The sequence below is a fragment of the Ailuropoda melanoleuca genome, chromosome 2, assembly GCF_002007445.2.
Source record: "Ailuropoda melanoleuca isolate Jingjing chromosome 2, ASM200744v2, whole genome shotgun sequence".
NCBI classification, from domain to species: Eukaryota; Metazoa; Chordata; class Mammalia; order Carnivora; family Ursidae; genus Ailuropoda; species Ailuropoda melanoleuca.
Genome location: NC_048219.1, coordinates 192,214,336 through 192,238,139, shown reverse-complemented (window position 1 = coordinate 192,238,139; position 23,804 = coordinate 192,214,336). Strand labels below are relative to the sequence as shown.

General features: G+C 48.9%; 1 protein-coding gene across 1 annotated transcript in view; it reads right to left on the bottom strand.

The window, feature by feature from the left end:
• Positions 1–829: 829 nt before the first annotated feature.
• The window catches only part of EFHD1 (EF-hand domain family member D1), a 39,401-nt gene continuing 16,426 nt past the window's right edge, over positions 830–23,804 (bottom strand). Inside the window, exons 2-4 of the mRNA XM_002917955.4 lie at positions 17,065–17,212; positions 8,966–9,100; positions 830–2,141 (exon numbers count right to left, since the gene is read on the bottom strand). Of these exons, the coding sequence (XP_002918001.1) occupies positions 2,007–2,141; positions 8,966–9,100; positions 17,065–17,212 (418 nt within the window). The 3' untranslated portion in view covers positions 830–2,006. The remainder of the gene's footprint in view (positions 2,142–8,965; positions 9,101–17,064; positions 17,213–23,804) is intronic.

The following is a 23,804-nucleotide window of genomic DNA, read 5'->3' as shown; positions in this document are numbered from 1 at the left end:
ATCTTGGCTGCTCCCAAGTTTTGGGAAGTAAGAAATAGCTGCTATAAACATTCATGGGCGGGTTTTTGTGTAGACAGAGGTTCTCAGCTTCTTTGAGAAAATGCCAAAAAGCACACTTCCTGGATTGTATGCTCAGACTGTCTCCATCCCTTTTTCATGTCCACTTCCTTGGGTGGGGAGGCTGGAGGGTGACCCTACCTGGAAAAAAATGATACCCAAAAATCATAGGTCTTGCTTTTGTCCAAAACCCAAAACGATCCTCCCTGGGGAGCTATTGGTGTTCTCTTACGAGAGAGGTCAGTACTCAGGTCCCCAAATGCCCCAGAATCTCAATGGGAAGGAGGGCGAGGTCATTGGCCCTCATCAGAGTTTCAAGGGGTCTAGGAAGCAAGAGAAATTAAGCTGCAGATCTTACCTGTGGCTGAGAGAATCCTCAGTGACGGGAAGGGGAAGAGCGGCTGACAAACAACCTCAGTCCGCAGAATGCCCCTGAGGAAAGCTGACCTCCAGTAACCACTCCTAACTCTACTTCCGGAAGCTGGTGTCAAAGAGGAGCCTGGGCTGAATGTGGCCCCTGCAAAAAACACTCTCCTCGGGGTGCCTGGGTGGCACAGTGGTTAAGCGTCTGCCTTTGGCTCAGGGCATGATCCTGGCATTGTGGGATCAAGCCCCACATCAGGCTCCTCCACTATGCGCCTGCTTCTTCCTCTCCCACTCCCCCTGCTTGTGTTCCCTCTCTCTCTGGCTGTCTCTGTCGAATAAATAAATAAAATCTTTAAAAAAAGGAAAAAAAACCACTCTCCTCTCTTCCCCCAAATCAAAGACGACTAGAAGCACACGGAAGTGATGGCAAAGTCCATTTGCACGGTTTATTTAAAAAGAGACAGCTGTAAAGTAGAAATGCAGATGTTTTCCTGTTGTAAAGATAGCAGTTACAAAAGAGAAGTAATAAATATGATGCTAGGAAGTATTTTTTAAAAAATACAGCAAACCCCTGGCATTTGCGAGCAATCCCAAGAATGCACGACATATAAAAATGTGCACCGGGGGTAAGAACAGCTTCCCCTCAACGTCTTGGGAGAAAAAGTTGTAAACTGGCCAGATGAGGACAGTCATGACTTGGGGTTTTTGAAAAGCTCTGGATTTGTCACTTGGGAACGTAGGGGTCTGCTGGAATAGAATTTGCATAGTCAGAATTAACAGGGATTCTTCGACACGTTAGTATCACTTCTGATTCTTCTCTTATTCTTACAGGTAAGTAGCATAGTATTTAAGAGTAGGAGGAAAGGCTGAAATCGGAAGACATGAAGGGAGGGGGATTGAAGAGGGTGGGTCCGTGAAGAATGCGAAGAGGATGGGAGAAAGGTGCTAGGAAGGGACAGAATGTTCTACTTTTCTACTATTTTGTCATCTCGGCAGCATACCACTCCCCTGGTTGAAGAGGGGACAGGCAGTGGTCCAGCCTGGCTTGCCTTCAACCTCACCATCATCAAAAGACAGAAGATGCAAAAGCAACTGGCAGAATCAGGCTCAGAATGAAAACAGGGAGGTTGGATAAGAAACAAAGGGGAGGGGGACCCAGAGAGGAGGGGGCAGAGAAATAGTCAAGAAAACTAGGGCAACATTAACATCAGAGCCCTCCAGGGACTCTCTTCTCTGAGGACCATCAAAGAAAGAAATATCTGCACAAATTAACGCTCTTTGCGGAATGGCAAAGGGACAAGGAAAAAGTACAAATTGCCAAGTAGAGGCACCTCTGGCTAGGGAGCAAGGAGGGCAGGAAAGAGAAGCAAGTGGGGCAGTTAGCTCAACCCAGGACTGTGGGGAGGGGCTCCCACACAGGGACGAGAGCCTCTCCTGCCACCTCACGAGGCTGAGAAGTTTGCATTGGGTGGTGGGTATGGAGGCTGGTGGGGGGGACAGGAGTGGCAGGGGTGAGGATGCCCAGCCAGCTCTCGTGGGGGCATCTGTGAGGCACTGTGTGGATGGAGGTCAGGGTTGCCTGACTATGTGCTGAAAGCAGCCTTGAGCTCCCGGAAGGCTGCTTGGCGGAGCCTCCTCTTCTCTTCCTCCCGCTTCCGCTCATCTTGCTCGGCTTTTAGCTCAGCCTCAAACTTACTGGCACAGGACAAAGCTTGGACCTGCAGAGAAACAGCAAAAACAAACCAACAGACTGAGGGAGGAGACGAGCAACTTGGAGATGGAGCAGCCCATCAAACGTAACTCAGTGGGCTGGGGCCGTGTGCCATGGGAACCCGGTCCCTCTGCACGGCAGGACACTCTCACCCCCCAGAGCAAATACTCCTCTTCAGAAGTTTGCTTAATCCAATGGTGAGGATGCCATCACCTTATTTGCCACCGTGTTATACCTGGTCCTATCTGCTAAGGCTGATCTTTCCACTTCACTTCTTCTCCGGGACACGGTTTAATATCCTGCCTCTTACCCACTTCTATGTCAACCTTTAAGTTCACAATAATATTGTTTTGTTCCAGGGGGAGAAAACCAAAACCAAAACCAAATGAACTCCCTGCTAGGATTCTGACGGCAACTGCATCAAACTGCCAGTGGCAAACTGATACCTTTACAACATATCAATCACTCTGAATTGACTTCTGAATATTCTGTTTTGGGGAATGTTGTGAAGGGGATTTGGTGCCAATTCTTCAAACCTAGTTTGTCCATAATAATACCGTTATCAGCTACATCCATCTTAAAACCCTCTATTCTGGAACCGATCCCTTTTCCCCCCAACTCAGTGTCTCATCAATTTGGTAAAATTCCCAAACCCACTGGGTGTGAACGTTCCTTTAGTAAAGATTGCCAAATTGCTCTCCAAAGTAGCTGTTCCGATTTACACCCCCACCATCACGGAATGTTGAGTACTCGTTTCCCCACAGCCTCTCCAACGTTTATCAGGCACCTTTTTCCTGTTTGCCAATCTGATAGGAAAAAACCCCCCACAAACCTGGCACCTTCTTTTATTTCCTTTTTGCTGAATTACCCATTTCCCTGGGGCTTCCCATTTCGCCACTCTTTACAAATTTAGACTTAGTCCCTTGTTACATATTTTCAGTTACTTAGTCTTTTGCTTGTCTAACTTCAAGGTATCTGAGGGCATGGGAATATTTAAATTTCGATGTAATCAAAATATTCAACCACTTCCATTCTGGCTTTTGTCTCTCTCTCTCTCTAAGTAGGCTCCACATGCGAGGTGGGGCTTGAACTCACGACCCCAAGAACAAGAGTCAGTCACATGCTCTATCGACCAGTTGAGCCAGCCAGGCGCCCCATGGCTTTTCTCTCTTAAGTCATGTTTAAGGTCTTTTATATCCCAGGGCTCTAAACCCATTTTCCCCTCATATTTTTTCTGGTTTTATTTTCCCATTCAGCTCCTAAAGTCACCTACACTGTATGTTACTGAAGGAATATATATAATAGAAGGATTTTACTTCATTTTCCTAAGTGGAGAGCCAATTTTCTCAACGCCCTTTTATTGAATAGCCCATTATTTTGCCACCGATTTGAAAATTACTTTTTTCTTTTTTTTAAAGATTTTTATTTATTTATTTATTTATTTGACAGAGAGAGAGAGAGCCAGCCAGCAAGAGAGGGAACACAAGCAGGGGGAGTGGGAGAGGAAGAAGCAGGCTCCCAGCAGAGCAGGGAGCCCGATGTGGGGCTCGATCCCAGGACCCTGGGATCATGAGCTGAGCTGAAGGCAAACGCTTAACGACTGAGCCACCCAGGCGCCCCTGAAAATTAAAAAATTATCTTTTTCATGTACTAAATTCCCTCATGAAGAGGGTCTGTTTTTACTGTTTATTATCCTGTTCCGCTAACTGATTTTATTCCTGCACCTGCACTACATTATTTAATATTACTGCTTAGAGAATGCCTGGATATTAATGAGGAAAGTATTCTTCCATTATGTTGACTAAGCACATTCTTTTCATATTTTGTTTTGTTTTTTTAAAAAAGATTTATTTATTTGAGAGAGAGAGTGGAAGCATGCCCATGCGTGAATGGGGAGGAGGGGCAGAGGGAGAGGGGAAGCAGACTTCTCACCTTCCACCCCCTCCCCCCCCCGCAACAGAGCCCAACGAAGGCCCATCCCACGACCCTGAGGTCATGACCTCAGCTGAAATCAAAAGTAGGATGCTCCACCAAATGAGCCATCCCAGCACCCGTAGTTATTTATTTTTAAGTAGGCTCCATGCCCAGCATGGATGGAGCCCAACATGGGGCTTGAACTCATGACCCTGAGATCAAGACCTGAGCTGAGATTGAGAGTCAAATGCTTACCGGACTCCATCCAGGTGCCCCTCTTTTCGTATTTTTAAATGTCTTACTATGAATGAGTATTAAACTTACCAAATGTTTTAAAATGGCTCACTGACATGATCACGTTTTTTTGTATTTGATATCTATGAGATTTTTAAAAATTATCCCTGCAGTCTTAATATAAACTTCAAATGTTTTAAGATTCCCACAGCTATAATCATTACACTAATATTTTTTTCTGATGTGTTTTTATCTGATGTTGTTATGAGAATCATGATGGCTTTAGAGAATGAATGTGATATAATCTTTTTCAATGTTTGAACTAGCTTGTTAAAAATGCAGATCAAGCTGAAAGACATGAAAGAGGGGAGTCTGTTTCTCCCTCTGCCTGCTGCTCTCCCTCTGCTTGTGTTCTCTCTCTCTCTCTGGCAAATAAATAAATAAAATCTTAAAAAAAAAAGTCTATCTCTCTCCTTGAATCTATGGTCTGTGAGTCCTGTCTTACCAATCACCCCACTCTGTGTCTTCATGTTTCCTTCTCTGTAGACCACTTCCCTGGGCTCTAAAAACATACCAACGTGGTCTACTCTAGGTTAAAAACAAAAAACAAACACACACCCAAAAGTTCTTCTCTGATCCTAAGCTACCATTCCCACTTTGTCCCGGCCTCCTCTGCCAGTCGTCTATACAGAAAAGTCGGGCTGTTCCCAGTTCCCACCCACCTCTTACCCTACTGCCATCTGCCTTCCACAGGGAACCTGGTCTCTCAAAAATCTCCACTGACCAACTTGTCAGACCCAAGACCTCTACTCTGGCCTCATCTGACTTCAACTCTTCTGGAAAGTGCTCCTGTCCTCCAAAATGGCATTTTTCTCCAGGGTTTCCTTGTATCTCTGCTCACTTCCTTCCCCACAGTCCGGTCACCACTGTGTCCTACCACAGTCACTCTCCTCTCATTCTCAAGGTGCTACTTGTATCTTGTGAAGACGGCTCCCATGGTCTGTGTAGTCAGGCGTCCATGAGGCATTCATTTCCTCCCTTCTCTTGTCCTCTGAGACACGGCCTAAGCATCTGGGGAGACTGACCCTTCCCTGGGCTCCAGAAGAAAGCCCAGTCAGGGTAATGGTATTCCAGCTCTTGCCAGTGCTCGGTTTAGCAACAGACATGTGTGGAAGAGATGATTCCATGACGCTCCATATCTAGCGTCCCCTCATCCTTCCCAACAGCAGAATTACAGCCAGGCACACAGATCCCTAGGAGGAAGGGCATTTTGTATTCTCCCATGCAGCCAGGTATGACCAAGTTCTGTCCCGCAGGACACAAATGAAACTATTTGCAACTAACACTGTGCCCTTCATTTTTTTTAAATTTATTTAAGCAATCTCTATACCCAACGTGGGGCTCGAACCCATGACCCTCAAATCAAAAGTCACATGCTCTTTTGACTGAGCCAGCCAGGCACCCCCATTGTGCCCTTCAAATTAAAGGGTAAACCATCCCCTTCCTCAAACCATTCCCATGGTGTGGGGGGGCATTCCTGTCTTGATTTTTAAAACCTCTACAGAGCTCCACAAGCCTAGTCCTAATGGCACTTTTTACTATCCACCTCCAAGCAAGCTAGTTAGTTTGGGACCCTCCCCAGCCCCGCTGTCACTACCCTCGACAGACCCATAATTCTCCAGACATCTGTGGAAGCCTTCCCGACTCCAGCTTCTCTGCAGGCGAGTCCATCCCCAGTGCCCAGCGCTGGTCAGGTGGAGGCCCTCTGAGGGTCCCCGGCACCTGCAGCCACGTTTTCTGAGCAAGGCTGCGCAGAGCTCATTCAGCTCCACGTTTCCTGGGCCCTACCCTGGAAAACCCCAAGTAGGCTGGGGGGGGGGAGGGTGTTGCTGAGAAGCTGGTCTGCAGGTAATTCTGGTGGTTAGCAGGCTGGGGAGGCCTGACCTTCAGGGAAGACCAGAGCTCCCTTTGCAACTGCATCTGGTGCGGACGGGGACCAGCCTCCAAATGTTCTTCACCCTCTGTGCCTCGGAGCCTTTGTGCTTGCTGTTCCCACGGCAGGAACGCCCTCCCTTCCTTGATTACAAGGTGAATCCCCATTCATCTCTGAACATCTGTCGCAAATGTCAGCTCCTTTATGGCCCTCTCCCAAATCTGAGTGATGATTCCCTCCATTCGTCATTCATGCAAACATTTATTGAGGGCCATTATGTGCCAGGCTCTGTAATTACAAAGATAAACACACCCACTCTGCCTTTGAGTCTGTGTTGAGGAGGCAGACATACAACAAGTTCAAAACATTACGTTGTTATTCTTTTAATCTTTTCTCTTCCTTATAAAAATCACGCACACACATTATAAAACATTCCAAAAATATAAAAAAGAGGTCCCTCAGTCATAGCTATTACTAATACTTTGGTATGTAATTATCTGGATTGTATTTAGTATTTAACAAAATTGGGTTTCAAACATAATGTTCTGCTTCCTCCGTTTTGGGCATCTGTCCACACATAAGTGCAGCCACACCTCATTCTCCCATAGCTGCAGGGTGTGCAAACGGGTGGGCGTGCCACCAGGGGCTCAATTCCCTGATAATGGAAACTTTGGTTGTTTCCAATTTTTCTCTATTAATGTGTATAAAATCCCTGTCTACATATCTATGTTTATTTGCATGAGTGCCTATAAGGGATAAAATCCCAGGGGCAGAATCCCAAAAGTAAACGATAGGAAGCATACACAGCTAGCCCCAAACTGCTCTCCAAAAAGCTGGGACAATTTCTGCACTCTCACCAAAAATGTCTGAGCATAGGGGAGGGGCATCAGGAAAGGGAGAGAGAGAGAGAGAATCGTAAGCAGGCTCCACACCTATCAGGACCTGAGCCGATCTCAAGAGTAGGACACTTAACCGACTGAGCCACCCAGGGGCCCCGTGAACGGGTAAATTATAATACCACTTCTATTCGTAGTAGAGCACACAGAAGAGGGCAGACTTTCTCAGGAAAAGCAGCCAAACTCTGCTCATTCCACTCTTTAAGGTAGAAGGAGTAGAGCTTTCTAGGAAGAGGCCTTTGGGTTGGGTGTTCCAGGTGGAGGAAACAGCAGGCACTAGGCCCCAGTGGTGAAAAGGCATGGCAGTATTAGAAGAAATGCACACCGGGTAGAGGCCAGAGCAAGGATCAGAGTCGGGCTGTAGGATTATTCATCGTTCTCAGAGACTTTGTGCAGACTTTAACAAGAGCATGGTATGCTGAACTGCAGCAGTGGCCCAAAAAATATCATGCTGAACTTGGGTCTCAATCTTGGGCCCCTGCTCAAGGCGTCATCAGCGATCCGCATGTGTTGGCTCATTGGGCGATGAATGTAGAGGATCCATCCTTCCAGAATTCACCCATCCCTCCTCTCTATTCCCTCTTTTTCAAGCCTGAGTGTTCGTTTTCCAAGTCTTGTCTACTACCTCCTCGTAAAGGAGTTGTATTTGCAGAGCTTAATGTGCCAGGCATTGCCCCAGCTGGGTTGAGTCAATGCTAAGTCATGAAGGAAGGGTCGAACCACTTTCAGGATTGGACACAGGATGCTGGCGTTGAAGGCGCCATGAGTGGTTGGCCTGTCCCGTGAATCTTCAGATGAGGACAGGAGGAACACAGGTGTTAGGGGTCCACCATGATACACAGTCTATGTATTGGCAGAACGATGACTGAACCCGTCTCCAAGCAGCATCACAGGGATGTAAGGAGACAGTCCTACTCAGGGGCCAGCGTGGCGAGGATGTTTGCCAGGGACACTATGTCTCTGGGCAAACTTTTGGAATAAGCCAACACTGCCCAAGAGGCTGGCTTCCATCTGGGATGGGAGGGCATCCCAACAGCTCCTATCACGTATTGAGCGCTCAGTGAGCCAGGCATTTGCTAAACACTTTCTATATGTGAGCTCATTTAATCCTCACAGCCATCCCATTATCGCCTCCATCGTACAGATGAGAAAACTGAGGCACAGCGAGGTAACGGGGTCAGTGGAGGCAGGATCTGACCTCAGGCAGCCCTCCCCACTGCACTCTACTACTCTGGCTGACTGGGGATTTGGAAGGCTCTCTGATTTCTCTTTCTGCAGGTGTGCTCTGTGGAGATGAAAATGACAGCACCCAGCCAGGGGTAGGCTCTCCATAAATGTTTGATGACAGGATGAACGTGTGAATGGATAGGAGCACCCAGAAGGGCTCTGGGGCTGTGCACTGGAGATTGCTTCCCAACCCCCGACCACTGTCAGTGGAGCAGGCCAGCAGGGCTCCCTCCTCTGGCCCCATCGTTCATTTGTTCACACACGGGCATTTAAGACGTAAAGGTGGAGGCACCTGCTCCAGGAGTTTACCTGTGGCTGGGGGTAGAAAGGCGTTCTTGGGGAAAGTCTGGATCCAGAGCTGATCTGGGAGCATCGTACCAGCAAATCCATTTGAATCAGAAACCAGGATGGAACGCATTTATCATCTGATTATTTTTCCATTTTGCTTTCCATTTTCAGATCTCACACAGACACACTCATTCCCCTTCAATCACACACAATATGCACACTTAAGCTTTACTGTTCTGCTTGTCCCGGGCGAGAGAATGAGGTAGTCACTGACCGGGAGCTTGCATCGGGCAGGATGAAGGGAGGGAGGACGGTCCTGCACAAGGAGGAAGCACCCACCTTGGCTTCAAAGAAGTCCTTGGCACCTTTGACACCCTCTTGGGCCACGTCGATCTCGGAGAGCTTGGCCAGCGCCATCAGCCCGCTGTCCTCCTGCAGCTCCCCCGCCGCAGCCTTGTGGAATATGAGCAGGAACTGCAGGAAAGGGTTGACAAGAGTCCAGGTCAACGTCATGGAGACCTACAGGGCGCCCCTCCAGCCCAACGGAAAGTCATGATTGCCAAGCCTACAAAAAGGGTGTGAATACTTGCATGGGACCAACTCTATTTTCCCTTATCACACTGTCAAAAACAAACACAGGCCCATTTTTCACAAGAATGTAGGGAAATGGGCACCTTCATCTCCAGCGGAAGGGAATGAAACCGATTCACATTTTTTGGAGGGCACTTTGGAAATATTTACCAAAAATAAAATGCTTTCACCCTTCCAACCATTAATCCCACTGCCAGGCATCTGTCCCTCAGAAACATTTGCACAATAGTTTAAGGAGCATTGTCTATAAAAGCAAAACAGTTGGCGATGTCCAAGTTTGCACCACAAAAGAAAACAATCCAATAGACCTATATGCACTATTTTCTTAAAACTAAATAATTTCTATGTTTTTTAATCATCCATATCTTCCGTTTGTGTCCCACTTTTGCATGAGATTGTTTACTTTTGCTAGTGTTTTCTTTTAAAGATTTTATTTTTTTTTAATTTTTTTTATTTTTTTTAAAGATTTTATTTATTTATTTGACAGAGATAGAGACAGCCAGCGAGAGAGGGAACACAAGCAGGGGGAGTGGGAGAGGAAGAAGCAGGCTCATAGCGGAAGAGCCTGATGTGGGGCTCGAACCCATAACGCCGGGATCACGCCCTGAGCCGAAGGCAGGCGCTTAACCGCTGTGCCACCCAGGCGCCCCTAAAGATTTTATTTTTTAAGTAATGTCTATATCCAATGTGGGGTTCAAACTCATGACCCCGAGATCAAGAGTCATATGCTCTACCAACTGAGCCAGCCGGACACCCCTCACAAGTTTTCTTTTTCTTTTTTTTAAATATTTTATTTATTTGTCACAGAGAGAACAACCACAAGCAGGGGGAATGGCAGGCAGAGGGAGAGGCAGGCGGAGAGAGAAGCAGGCTCCCTGCTGAGCAGGACTACATCCCAGGACCTTGGGATCTCTGGGATTATGACCTGAGCCGAAGGCAGATGCTTAATCAACTGAGGCACCCAGGCGTCCCCTTCACAAGTGTTTTCTATTTTTTTTTAAAGATTTTATTTATTTATTTGACAGAGATAGAGACAGCCAGCGAGAGAGGGAACACAAGCAGAGGGAGTGGGAGAGGAAGAAGCAGGCTCCCAGCTGAGGAGCCTGACGTGGGGCTCGATCCAAGAGCCGGGATCACTCCCTGAGCCGAAGGGAGACGCTTAACGACTGAGCCACCCAGGCGCCCCCACAAGTGTTTTCTGAGACATCTTTATAGAACCTGGTATGTTTCAAATACTTCAGCTATCACTTACCTTTTAATCGTGTTTATGATCATTTTTGACTTTCAAACATTTTATATAAATTATCAGACTTTTTCTTCTCTTGCACCAGTGTACCAGTGTTATGCTGAGAAAAACCTTTCTGGCCACCAAGGTTACAGAAACAATCACCTATGTTTTTGTCTATTACTTTTATGACTCCTTTTTTTGTTAAAGGTGTAAATATTTAATCTTTGAAATTTATTCTGATCTAGCCTGTGAGGTTGATCATTAACCCTATTTTCTTCCAAGTGGTTAGTTAGCAATCCCCACACCATTTATGGAATAATCCATCCTCTTCCTCCAGATTCCAAATGTGGCCTGAATACATTAATCTTTTTTTTTTTTTTCTGAATGCATGAATCTTTAAAGCCAATTAGTACTAAAGCCTCCACAGGCTGTATCTCCCACAGCCCCACCGAAGGATACATTTTTAAATAAATACGCCAGGTTGAAAAGCCAGGTCTCCCATCTTCCAGCCCTTCCCCTAGGCGAGTTTACAGCTTCTGCTTCTATGAAGAATTCTGGCCAATTTGTCAAACCACTGTTGTCCAAACTTCTATAATGTGTTTTTCCAAGTCGGCCCTAAAAGAGGCCTCTCCAGGTTTTAGGTGCTACGTAAAACACATGTATCTACAGGGGAATTCTGAGTTTTCAGGGGTTTGACCTGAAGTAGACTGAGGGGCCAAACAACTCCAGCGGGCTTTCCAAATTCCAACGCGGCTGTCTTTTCCTGCCAAGACTCTTAGTCCCTAGAGGGAAGTGTGTTTCAGTAAGTGGAAGTCTCAGCCTCTACCACCACCACCCCGAAATGCCACGCGAAGAAGCCTTTGTCATTCTTGCTCTGGGTCTCCTAACTTCACCGTGGACGTTGCCACATGTGAAGCAAGGGATGAAGCAAGACGCTCAAAGAGCGTTGCTACGTGGAGGCCGCCACGGGCCCGCTTGGCTCCACAGAAACGGCACGTTCATCCACCTGCAGCTTCCAACTTCCTCACTAGAGGCCAGCAAAGACTCAGTTTGCTGCAGAACGCCAGAGCCAGACCTCGGACTCCAAGTCTTGGAAAACAAGCCCTTCTGGAGGTGAGGCCTCCCCAGAACAGGGTGGAAGGCAAGGAGGCTGGTGAGGACGGCTGTAGGGGGTTCTCATGGGAGAGAATGCAGCCACCAAGATGGCAGCCCTGGAAATGTGAGCCAACTGCAGACGGAAGGAGTGAAAACCTGTCCCTCAGCACCCTGCCCACCTTAAGTATTTACAGCTTACAGAACACCCCCCACCCCTCCCTTGCTCCACAAGGCAAATACACAACAGGTAGCCCCTACACACTGGGAGGGCAGCTCTAGAAAAATGGCACATGGCTGCAGCCTGGCAAAAATCCAAGTGACCTTGGTGGTGGTGGCGGTGGTGGTGGTGGAAGAGGTGGGTGTCTCCTTCTCCGAGACTCATTTTTCTCACATCTACAGTGGAGGTATTTACAGGCGGGCTTGGAGTATTCCTCATGGATCTTTTTTCCCACATGTGCTTACTCTCACTCTGCCAGCTCACAGAGGACCAACAGCAGCCCTGTCATAACTTAGGGGTCCCCACCCCAGCCAGTTAAAGGAAAAAAAAAAAAAATCCCGCTCAACCTGAAAATGTTCAGCCTTCCAGAAAAGCATGCCAGGCATCCCCATTTGATTTTATTATAATCATCAACTCCTGAATGACAATTTCTCTAACTGCCCAGCCTTGTTTGGCTTCCTATTTATAGTCCACAAAGGCTGGTATGTTGTGGGGAATTGGAAAGTGTCCTAGCTGTGACTATGAGCAAAGAGGGAGGGGGGAGAGAAGAAGCAGAAAACAAAGAAACAGAGAGGAAACTAACAAAGCTAAAACAGTGATTTCAGACACAAGCTATCAAATGCTTCTGATAAATTTGAAGAATTTTAAAATTTAATGTCTTTTTTAAGTAAACGCTACCCTTAACGTGGGGCTCAAACTCACAACCCCAAGATTAAGAGTTGCATGCACTACCAACTGAGCCAGCCAGGCACCCCTAAATTAAAAAAAAAATTAGGGGCGCCTGGGTGGCACAGCGGTTAAGAGTCTGCCTTCGGCTCAGGGCGTGATCCCGGCGTTATGGGATCGAGCCCCACATCGGGCTCCTCTGCTGGGAGCCTGCTTCTTCCTCTCCCACTCCCCCTGCTTGTGTTCCCTCTCTCGCTGGCTGTCTCTATCTCTGTCAAATAAATAAATAAAATCTTAAAAAAAAAATTAATTTCATGACTCTGACTGCTGATGCAAACACTTGCCCTAAATTTGTTAGCCCTCTAAGATTGCAAGTAAAAGAAATGAACTTGTTGACTTAAGCAAAAAGGAGGTATTTGTTATATAAAAACGTTGACTTATTCTTCAAGGAACAGCCACCTGCAGAACCAATTTCTACTGCTTCACCCCAATTTCAAATTCCCAGGACAGGGAATCTAGTAGACCTAGTCTGGCCAGTGGTCCATCCATGGTCCGATCAACAATGACAAGGCCGATGGGCAACCCAGCACAGCCAGGGTGCCACCCAAGGGAGGGTAGAGTAGAAAGAGAAAATGGAACCCACAATTCCCAGTACTGACAGGTATCCAGTAAACCCATCGCCCAACCTTTGTACAAAATGACCACACACCTGGTCTTGGAGCAATTCTTCTTTGAGAGAGATATAATGGAATGAGAGAGAAAAAGAGAGGAGAATATTAAGGCTTCTCTGCCTGCCTCCAAAGGAGAAGGAGGTGGGGGAATGTCTGGGATCCAGTTCCAGATGACTACAGCTATGGAGATAGAATTGCTAACCTTACTCGTCACATTGTCAGCGTTTGGTCTCTGGTCACGAAACACTGCTACATAAATACTTTTAAGGGTTCCACATACACCATTTTTCGAAAATGCCCCAAATGTGCATATGTGCATGTATTATTTCCTTCCTTCCTTCCTTCCTTCCTTCTAGAAGTCTCCATGCCCAATGTGGGGCTTGAACTTACAATCCTGGGCTCAAGAGTCACAAAGAATCACATTTTCTACCGACTGAGCCAGTGAGGTGCCACCACATGCATTCTTTGCATAACTGGAAAGGAGGGGCGCCTGGGTGGCTCAGTCAGTTAAGCAGATACCTTCAGCTCAGGTCATGATCCCAGGGTCCTGGGATCGAGTCCTGCATCAGGCTGCTTGCTGGGCAGGGAGCCTGCTTCTCCCTCTGCCTCTGCCTGCCGCTCCCCCTGCTTGTGCTCTGTCAAATAAATAAATAAAAATCTTAAAAAAAAATAATTGGAAAGGAAATTGTTTAAAAGAAAGATGAATTGCTTTGTACATTGGGGAAAAGTAGCATAATAGACTCAAAGGAGACATATCTTTGATATCAAAGAGGTTTTATGTGGATGTGACTTGCTTTGGTCAAGTTAATCCAAAGAGAAAGAAAGGGAACAGAAACATTCACTAAGCACCTATTAAATGCCAGGTTGTGAAGAAAAGGGCTATAGAAGTGAGCCATTTTGTCTGTCTGACAACCTGGCCCCCACGTGAGGATGATGGTGGGACGGCTGGCTATGGTGCCCTGTGGTGCATGACTTGGACGCAGCCTGTCACAGTCCCCTGAGTGCAATGACTGGTCCAGGAGGTGGGCACCTGTCCCCAGTAGCCCAGTTTGGGCCCCGTGGATGCTGAACTGGGACAATGGAACCTGGAGCCACATTGGCAGGTGTCAGGGAGAACACGCAATGTGGAAAGAAAAGGTGAGGCGGACACAGAAGAAAGCACGGTCGAGACATGACAAGAGAAAGACAGTGCACTACTGTGCCCAACGCACTTCTCCTTCATCTCCCGGCTACAGGAGCTGCATTCTGTCACTTGCCATCAGGAGTTCTGATTTGGGCATGGAGAGAGAACTCCTTTCTCACAACAGTACTGAGGGAAAGCTAGTAACACCCCTATTTCTTTTTTAAAGAGTTTGCTTATGGGGCTCCTGGGTGGCTCAGTCATTAAGCGTCTGCCTTCGGCTCAGGGCCTGATCCCAGGGTCCTGGGATCGAGCCCCGCGTTGGGCTCCCTGCTCAGCTGGGAGCCTGCTTCTTCCACTCCCCCTGCTTGTGTTCCCTCTCTTGCTGGCTGTCTCTCTGTCAAATAAATAAATAAAATCTTAAAAAAATAAAAATAAAAAAATAAAGAGTTTATTTATTCAGAGAGAGAAACAGAGTGTGAGTAAGGGGGAGGGGCAGGGGGAGAGGAAGGGAGAGAATCTCAAGCCGACTCTGCACCAAGGGCAGAGCTGGACACGGGGATCGATCCCACCGCACTGAGATCATGACCTGAGCCGAAATCAAGAGTCAAATGCTTAACTGACTGAGCCACCCAGGTGCCCCTTAACACCCCTATGTTTAAAGACAGAAAAACTGAAGCTCAGAAGTCAAATAACTTGGGGCGCCTGGGTGGCTCAGTCAGTGAAGCGTCTGCCTTTGGCTCAGGTCATGATCCCAGGGTCCTGGGATCGAGCCCCGCATCGGACTCCCTGCTCAGCGAGAGCCTGTATCTCCCTCTCCCTCTGTGGCTCCCCCTGCTTGTCCTCATTCTCTCTCTCTGTCAAATTAAAAAAAAAGAAAAAAGAAAAAAAGAAGAAAGAAAGAAAAGAAAACATAAAAGCAGGGGCACCTGGCTGGCTCCATTGGTAGACTGAACAAATCTTGATCTTGGAGTTGTAAGTTCAAGCCCCATGTTGGGTGTAGAAATTACTTAAAAATAAATTCTTTAAAAAAAAAAAAGACAAAGAAAAGAAAAAAGAAAACCAGGAGGTTGGGCTGTGAAGTATTTATGGCAAACATATCCACACTTCCAAATCCGACAGCTCTGGGCACAACTGCTAGAGATGGACTACTACGGGGCTCTGAACGACAAAGGACGGACAGGAATGTCACTGAGGCTTTGTGAGGTGGGGGGGAGGCTACCACAGGAACACTTCAGAGATTTCCAAACCTCTGATGTCCACCTGTGGGCATTTCTGCGGGAAATGGCCAAACCTGCAGCTGAGCAAAAGCTAACCAAGCATCTTGGATTCAGGGAGGAGCATGTCCGGGTGACTCCTGGGACTGCATCTTAGCTCGGCTGGTGACCTGCACAGACCTCTCCACACCCTCTCAATTTTTGTTCCCCCCGGGGTCACAACTTTGCCACAGAAGCTCTTTCCTGGGCATTACCTCCAAAGCTTCACCCACACGAAAGATTTACCTTTTCTACCCCAGCGATACTGGACTCAAAGAGCCAACGCGTCGCACAAATGATACAAAGGAGCCAGACGAGAGGCAAGCGAGCCAGGCGGACAGCTGCGAAGGCGAGCATGGCAGCTGACGACGGGAGGCCATGGGCACGGAGCCCGCCACCCAGGTCCAGCCTTGAGCTGGAACGTGATTTCAGGCCAAGTGCTGACCGCTTTGGCCCTCTAGCTCCTTAGCTCTGAAACGAGAAGGCTGGCCTAGAATATCCCGAGGATTGTGCCCAACACAGGTTTTCCCTGACCTTCTATCTGGAATTGATCTGTGCAGTGAGGGGCAAGGCCAGTGTCACCACAGCTGTGGAGGGCACTCACTGCTGCCGCATCAGCCCCAGGCACCCCAGGAAGAACGTCCACGGGTCCCAGCGAGCCTAGAGGGAGAACGTGTACTTGGCCAAAGCTCTCACCATCAGAAACCAGGATGCAGGAACTCCACTGTTTTGGAGTAACCGAGGTTACACACCAGGAAGCAAGGACGATGCTCTCTACTCCCAGACCCTGAGGGCCCAGCTGAGATGTGACAGAATGTGACTGGAGCAGCTGGGCTAATGCTCGGAGCTTTGAGCCCGGATGTTGTCCCCAAACCTGCTCTAACACCTGGGCACACAGACACATCTAGAGGCCTTGCAATAAAACTCAACCACGTAAGACAAGGAACCCTTTCTTTTGGAGATGCATCCCTGGTTTGGAAGAAACCCAGTGTCCCTGAGCCTTTCCCCCCCAGATAGAAATGGCTCTTGGCCTTATCACCAAAGTTCTTACACATTTAGAGATCAGACTGAATCTACTTGCACTCTTCCAGAAAGATATCTATGTGTGGAAATTTTGCTTGTAATTTCAGGGATTCAAAGGCCAAAAAGCCCATTCTTGGATTGTTATGGGGACGTGGGGAGCTCCGTGAGCACAGTGTAAAACCCTTTGTTTAATTGCTTTTTGACTATCTTTAAACGCTTATCATAAAATTTCAAAGTTTTAATACATAAAATGGTATAAAATTATAAAACTACCAAAACCTGGCACCCACACATATCCACTATTTGGTAAACATCCTTCCAGATTTCTCCACACCCAAACATTCACCCAAATGAGGTTGTCTTATCCACAGTGACTTTCTATCTGCTTACCAAGCATTTTCCCACGCCAGCACTGCGGTTCACTAGCTTTTAAAGATATTTTTAAAAGAACTCTAGGTTAACTGTCCAATCAGCGTTCTGGAGAAGCCAAAGCCACTTGTGTTCCAGGGACCTGTGACTGTGAGGCTCCTCCCAGGGGCCCTCTGTGCAGGGACTCAGGGCCAGCAGTTACCTCGCGGAAGCTGAGCTGGCCGTCAAAGTCCTCGTCCACCTCCTTGATCATGTTTTTCAGGCCCAGGTGGGTCTGGGGGGCCCCCAGCTTCTCCATCATCAGCTTCAGCTCCATCAGGTCAATGTAGCCGTCCCGTCCAGCATCATACCTGCAGGGTCAAAGGAAGGATGCTGACAAGGGACCACTACAGCCAGGACCACAGGACACTTGTCGTTCTCCCAAACACGTAACTCTTTCGGCCTCATTTACTGGAAAATAACTCACTCACCTGCTGCTTTGCAGTACCCACCTGGGTCACCAGATCAGAAGGGACCCCCCACCCTTGAAAAGCCTTTGGGCACTGCACGACACGATTCAAAGGGGATCTTGCACTACGTGATTGCTGTCATGTCTTTTATCCCCTTAACGAGGCCATAAGTTTCTCAAGGATGAAAAACATGCCCGTTTACCTTTATGTCCCCCAATTTTGGTCAGCAAACACCAGCTGAACCTCCCAATGCTGGGCAAGTTGCAGAGTAAGCCCGGGCGTCCCCGGCATTCTCACAGAAGGCAATTCCAGGACCTTCCTTTTGGGTCTCTGCCTCCCCCACTTCCACAAACCCCTCCGTTCATCCTTAAGTCTTTTTTAAAAAGATTTTATTATTTATTTATTTATTTGAGAGAGAGCACATGCTCAAGAGAGTAGGGGAGGAGCAGAGGGAGAAATGGACTCCATGCTGAGCAGGGAGTCCCATGTGGGGCCCGGACCCAGGACCCTGAGATCATGACCTGAGCCGAAATCAAGAGTCAGATGCCCAACCGACTGAGCCACCCAGGCACCCCTCTCTGTTCAATCTTCTGGTCTCCTGACTGTGGAAGCTGGTCCCCACCCTTGCATGTGGCTGTCCTGGCCCCGGCTCTCTGGTTTTATGCTTGGCCCTCTGGCACACTCATCTAGCCTCCAGGTCCAAACAGTCACATCTATGTGAGTGAGTGCTGAGAGGGGACCTGACTCTGTCTGACCTGTTGGCTGAGTCCTACCATAGAGCCAGCATCTCTGCTGGTGTCCCTCCAGGCCCCCAGTTCCCTGCCTGCAAACAAACCCAGCCTCACTATGGTGGGGGGACCCTGGCCCGGCTCTCTACCCCTTCGTGCCTGGGCTGAGGGGTGCCTTCTTCAGCATTCTGTCCTCTGCTTTCTGCCAACCTGTTCACCCCCTACTTCTCCACATACCTCGGTTTTCTCACAGACCCCCGCTCTTCTCCCTTCAAATCTGTCCCATTTTCTGCTCCTCAGGAATCCCTTGTTCAGCTATGAACACCTTGCTTTACAAAGCAAATCAGTTCACAGGAGCCAAAAGGTGGAAACAACCCAGGTGTCCATTTTCAGCGAATGGATAAACGAAATGCAGTGTATCCATACAATGGAAAAAGGTGTATTTTTACAATAGGATATTATCCACAATAAAAAGGAGGGAAAATCTGACACATGCTGCCTCGGGGAGGAACCTTGACAACATTGTGGCAGGGCTGAGATAAGCCAGACGGAAAAGGACAGATACCACGTAACTGCACTTGTCTGAGGGACCAAGAGTCAAATCATGGAGACAGAAGGTAGAACAGTGGTTACCAGGGCCTGGGGAGTGACTGTTTCGTGGGTTAGAGTTTCAGTCTAGGATGAGGAAAAGGTCCGGAGACAGATGGCGGTGATGGTCACACAAGAGGACGAATACACACCGAACAGTAAGCCTACATGGTCAAGGTGGCAAATTTTACATGTACTTTCCCCCACAGTAAAAACAGACAAACCAGTCAGGCTCCTTCACTATCTACCCCCCTCCCCACCCTCCCAACAACAAAAGCCCACCATTGTGTCAACAACCCACACCACCACTCACCAAGGAATGCAGTTTGTGGGCAATAAGAAATCTAACCCTGAGGGCTGGTGGTATTCTGAGGCCCACATGGTCAGGCTGGAGATGAGGCCCAGTAGTCCCCAGTGTGCTCTGTTCCAGGCACAGCAGCCGACTCATGCCATTCCTCCCACCCAGAATGCACCTCCCACCACCCCACTGTCCTCAGTGGCCTTTCTGTACCCCCAAGCTGCCCCCTTCCTTCTCTGATAGCCAACAGCCCCAGTGTCAGTCCTCCAGTACTCAGCAGGGGCCACCTCCCCCTTCTGGATATTTCCTAATGCAGCAGTTTTGTGTTCCCACAATCCCAAATTCTGAAAGAAGGGGGCCACAGGCCTCCCCACCCTATGACAGTCTTCTCCACTCCAGGCCAGCCCCACACGTCAGGGGATATGGGCCTGGTCAGTGGGGGACGCCCGAGAAGGCCAATGGACTCAAGACCCCACGCAAGGATGGGAGTGGAAGGAACCAGCAGTACCTAGCCCCAGGAAGCAGAGCACTGTCTTGCAATGATGCATTTAAACTTTCCAGGAGCATTCCCAAAGAACAGCAGGAGCTGGGCTCTCTGTGTAGACATGACAGAGCTGGACTTGAACCAATACAGGGAAGAGCTTTCTGGCAAAAACAGCCAACTAGAATAAGATCTGAGGTAAGAAGAGCTCTTACAAACAGGCTGGAGGCACAGTCTCTGTTACAGGGAGTCCTAGTCAAAATAAACAGGCTTCTTTAGTGTGGAACTTTCCAGAGCCTTCATATAGTCATCTGAAACCTACCAGAGGGAAACAGAGCACACAGACTCATCTGATCACACAATCCTCTGTGTTCGGGAACTTTCCACCGGCAGAAGGCACACCTTGGCAACCTGGTCTTCCAAGGAAAACACTTTGGGAAACGCCTCTCAGAACAATTCAGGGTTAGAAAGACGGGTCAGTTAAACTACCACAATGGTACCAACCATGCTGGGATTTTGAATAAATGTCCGCTGCCCACCGCTCAGCACACAGTGCATGTCTCAGCAAAGTTTGCAGAGAGGAGCAGCCCCGGAGTGTTGAAGGGCTGTGCACTGAAGATGTGTATCACTGGGGGCAAAAGCAAAGAGGGGTCAGGTCTCAACACAGACGAAGACGAAGAGAAATGGGAGCAGCGAAAGTCTAGTTATGAGAGACGGTGTGTCCCAGAACCAGAGAGAAGCTGGAAAGGAGGATGCAGGAACAGGTGAGGGAACACTCAGGAATTGGTCCTCACCCAGCAGGGTTAGAACAGACCCGGTTTCCTGCTCACATAACCTTGAGCAAGTATGGCCTCCCCCAGGACAATGGGGCTGGCACTATGCGGTCATGCACAGGCTGAGATGCCAGCCTTCTGCTTCTCTTCTGGGTTTCTGACCCACACGAGTCGAGAAGGTTTGGAAAAGGGGCACCTGGGTGGCTCAGTCGGTTAAAGTCAGTTCGTCTGCCTTCTGCTCAGGTCATGATCCCAGGGTCCTGGGATGGAACCCCACATCAGGCTCCCTGCTCAGCAGGGAGTCTGAGTCTCCTTCTCCCCCGGCTCATGCTCTGTCTCACTCTCTCTCTCTCTCTGTCAGTAAATAAAATTGTAAAAAAAAAAGGGGGGGGTTGGAAAAACTTTCTTTTAGGCCCATAAGCTTGAAACATTCTCCAGGCCTAAGAAAAAAGACAAATATTTCAGAAAGGGCCTCAGCAAAGTCTGGAAACAGGTTAAGGAAACTTAAAGAAATCTTTAAATGGGCAGAAATCTTCCAATGTGACCACTTTGGTGAGTCAGGGCCTGGAAGCAGAGGCCAGCACCCCAGTGGGCAAGTCCCAGCTGCAGGCAAGGGCCCCAGGTGCCGCTAGGCAGGCTGGGCTGAGTAGTGCAGCGGGCGATCCACCTGGCACAGCATTAAAGCCGGTGTGTAGATGTGGAAGAGACATCTCCAAAGCCGAGCAGGGCCGGGAAGAGCAGGGTTCAATCCCCTGGCCTCAGTAAAGACTGCTTGCCTTTGTTCCTGCCTGAAGCACTGGCTAAGGGCCAGCTGTGGTAAGTTCTGGCAGGATCGTAAAGTGACCCACGAGTCGCGTCCTCACCCCTCCCTGTGGAGCTGGGATTCATAACCGAGAAGAGCATCCTTCCCTCTTCAAAGTGACCTCTCTACCAGGGCGGGTCCACGGTCGTTTCTCTCAGGGCCTGGTTTTGCAAGACAGGCAGGAAAAACCTCCCAGGTCCCCTTCGTCATCTTTTTTGTTGTATCTGTTCCTCTCAGAACACCCAGCAACCGTACAGGCCATGCAAGCCATGGGGCTCAAAGCACCTAATAGCTCAAACTGGTCTGCTCTGTGGTTCGCAGCGCGTGGTCTCATATGCCCATCCATTTCATCTTTACACCAGCCTTATGAAGAATTAATAGTAGCCATCTGTGTTTCTGGTTTATCAAGGGCTTACTAAGTGCTGGGCTCTGTGCAAAATCACCTCATTTAATCTGCCAGTGCTGTGAAGTGGTCATTAGTCACCCCCCTGCATGGACGGTGAAAGCAGAAGTATGAAGTGAAGCAACTTTGCATGGATGAGAATGAACCTGGGACTTCCCAGCAGGAGCCTGGCTTTACAGGGGAGCAGGAAAGGCAGGGATGGTCATTAACTAAGTCTATACTATGTGTCCCACAACTCGGCGGGGGTGGGGGGCAGAGGGCACACTCAATGTGCCAATACACAGACCACTATTGGGACCGTCAGATTTACACCTTTTACAGTTTATACCTGAAGACTCTGGCAGAAACGATAGAAGCCACGTTGTTAAGTCCTGAATGTGCGTGGATTCTTATTTTGGTCTCAAAGCATGGTGCGGGGACAAGAAGGATACCCAGGTTGCCGTCTTAACAAACATTTGGAGAAACAGTCTCACCGGTCAAACCTTTCAAATAAATTTCATCTGATTTAACCCTCCAGCACTACTCTGAGAAGACACTGACCATCAAGGCCAGCCAGCCCAAGGTCACTAGGTCTGCCCAGGACCCCTTGCCTCATGCCCAAGCCCGAAGTCTAGCCCTGGGCTGAGCAACCCAGCCACCAGAGTTAATATGGGGGGGATAAGACTTGATATTCAGCCAGTTCTAACAGAATGCCAAGGTTGCCCCTCGAAGCTAATGCAGAGAGAACATTTTTAAGGTATTAAAAAAAGACAAAGGCCTTTCTGAAGGCCGTAGGACTTCACGATCACATCCCATGGTAGGTGTGGCTGCAGGAAGCTGGAAGGGGCAGGAAGCTGAGGCCCTCACGGGTGGGCCAGAGGGCAAAACAGTCATCTTTAGCCTGCTCAGAGCCCCCTCTCCACCAGCAGCCCAGTGTGCAAGGCCCTTTAGACAAGGCCAAGGGCAAAGTGGCTAACTTATACCAGCTTTAGTGCCTGTGGGTAAGGTGAATGCAGTTGGATTCGTTTCCTACATTCTGGAAACCTTCTTTGCCTCCCCCGCCCGACCCACTAAAATGCTATCACCTTCCTTTTGATTTGGAATCCAGCCCCATGGAAGGGAACAGCACCTAGAACAGCCTGCCCAGGGCAGGCCCACCCACCAAGACACCCCCCAGGTCCCCAACACCTGTCACCAGGGCCAAAAAGCCTTTGCTGGAATGGGGGTTTGGGACCAGGCTTCAGGACAAACTGCAGGCCCCTCTGGGGTTTTCTTTCTCCCTACAAGCCTGGCCTAAACCTGAATTCCCCTCCCACTATTTCAAACTATCAAAATATTCCCTTTTCCTCCCCACAGTTCCTGTCTTTCAAATGCTTGCAGGCCCCTTGGAGTCCCCTTAACCCCTTGGCTCCTCCCCTACCAACATCTTAGCTCCTAACACCAGTTTTTTTTCAATAATTTAAATTTTAACCCAGATTTTTCTTATTGAAGGCAACCCAGGATGTAAAGAGAAACCACCCAGAAACTCAAGCCCCTGCACCCTTATTTGCTTGCTACCTGGGGTGTCCTTCTAGCCCTCCTCTGAATTGATGAACTTTTCCCATGTTTTTTGTTTTAAAAGATCCTCAGTCCCTGCCATCTTTATACTCTCCAGGATCTGCTATGGAGACTCTAGTCCCATTAGCCCTGGGGTCAGCCCTGCAGACACCGGCTGGCGTTGACACCCAGCCCTGCCACCCGCTTGGGAGACACTCGGGCAGGAAGATAACACACCCACACTCCACGCTGGCACCCAGTGAGCAGCCAAGGACAGGGAGCTATTTTTAAAAGGACTACCTGTCCGCAGCCATGAAGAGGAAGACAGCTTCCAGGGCTCCTGCTCTGAAGAGCTGCCCTCTCTCAACTGGGCCTCACACAAGCTGTCAACGTCTTTAGCATTCTGGGGCAAACTGAGATGCACAGCCCACCAAGGCCCCGTTACGCAGAATGTCCATGAAGCCCACACTCAGTGACAGCCCCGCCCAGCCGGGGTGAGCGATCCGGTCTCTTGCCAGGGCTCACTCAGAAAGGCTCTGTACTGACCAGGCTGGCCCTGGATGGGGGTGGGGTGGCGGGCTGAGACCCCTCACCAGCAAGCCCATCACCGTGAGTGCCGAGGCCCTGGGAAAGCGCCTGGCCTGGCCCCAGCAAAGGTCCACTAGTAAGGGGACAAGGGGACAGGGGCTGGTGTCCAGTGTCCACCGGGCGCTCAGCCCCTCCTGGTTCCACGAACCACTTGTTCTCTCAGCTTCCACTGTGCAGAGCCCCTGGGTTTTCTTGGTTTTCCCCTCACCAGAATAATCCTGCCATTAAGGAAGAAAGAAGCCAGCCAGCCTTTGTCTGCCGGAGGCTCAGCCTTCAGAAACTCCCCAGGGATGGCGGCGGCGGCGGGCGGGGGGGGA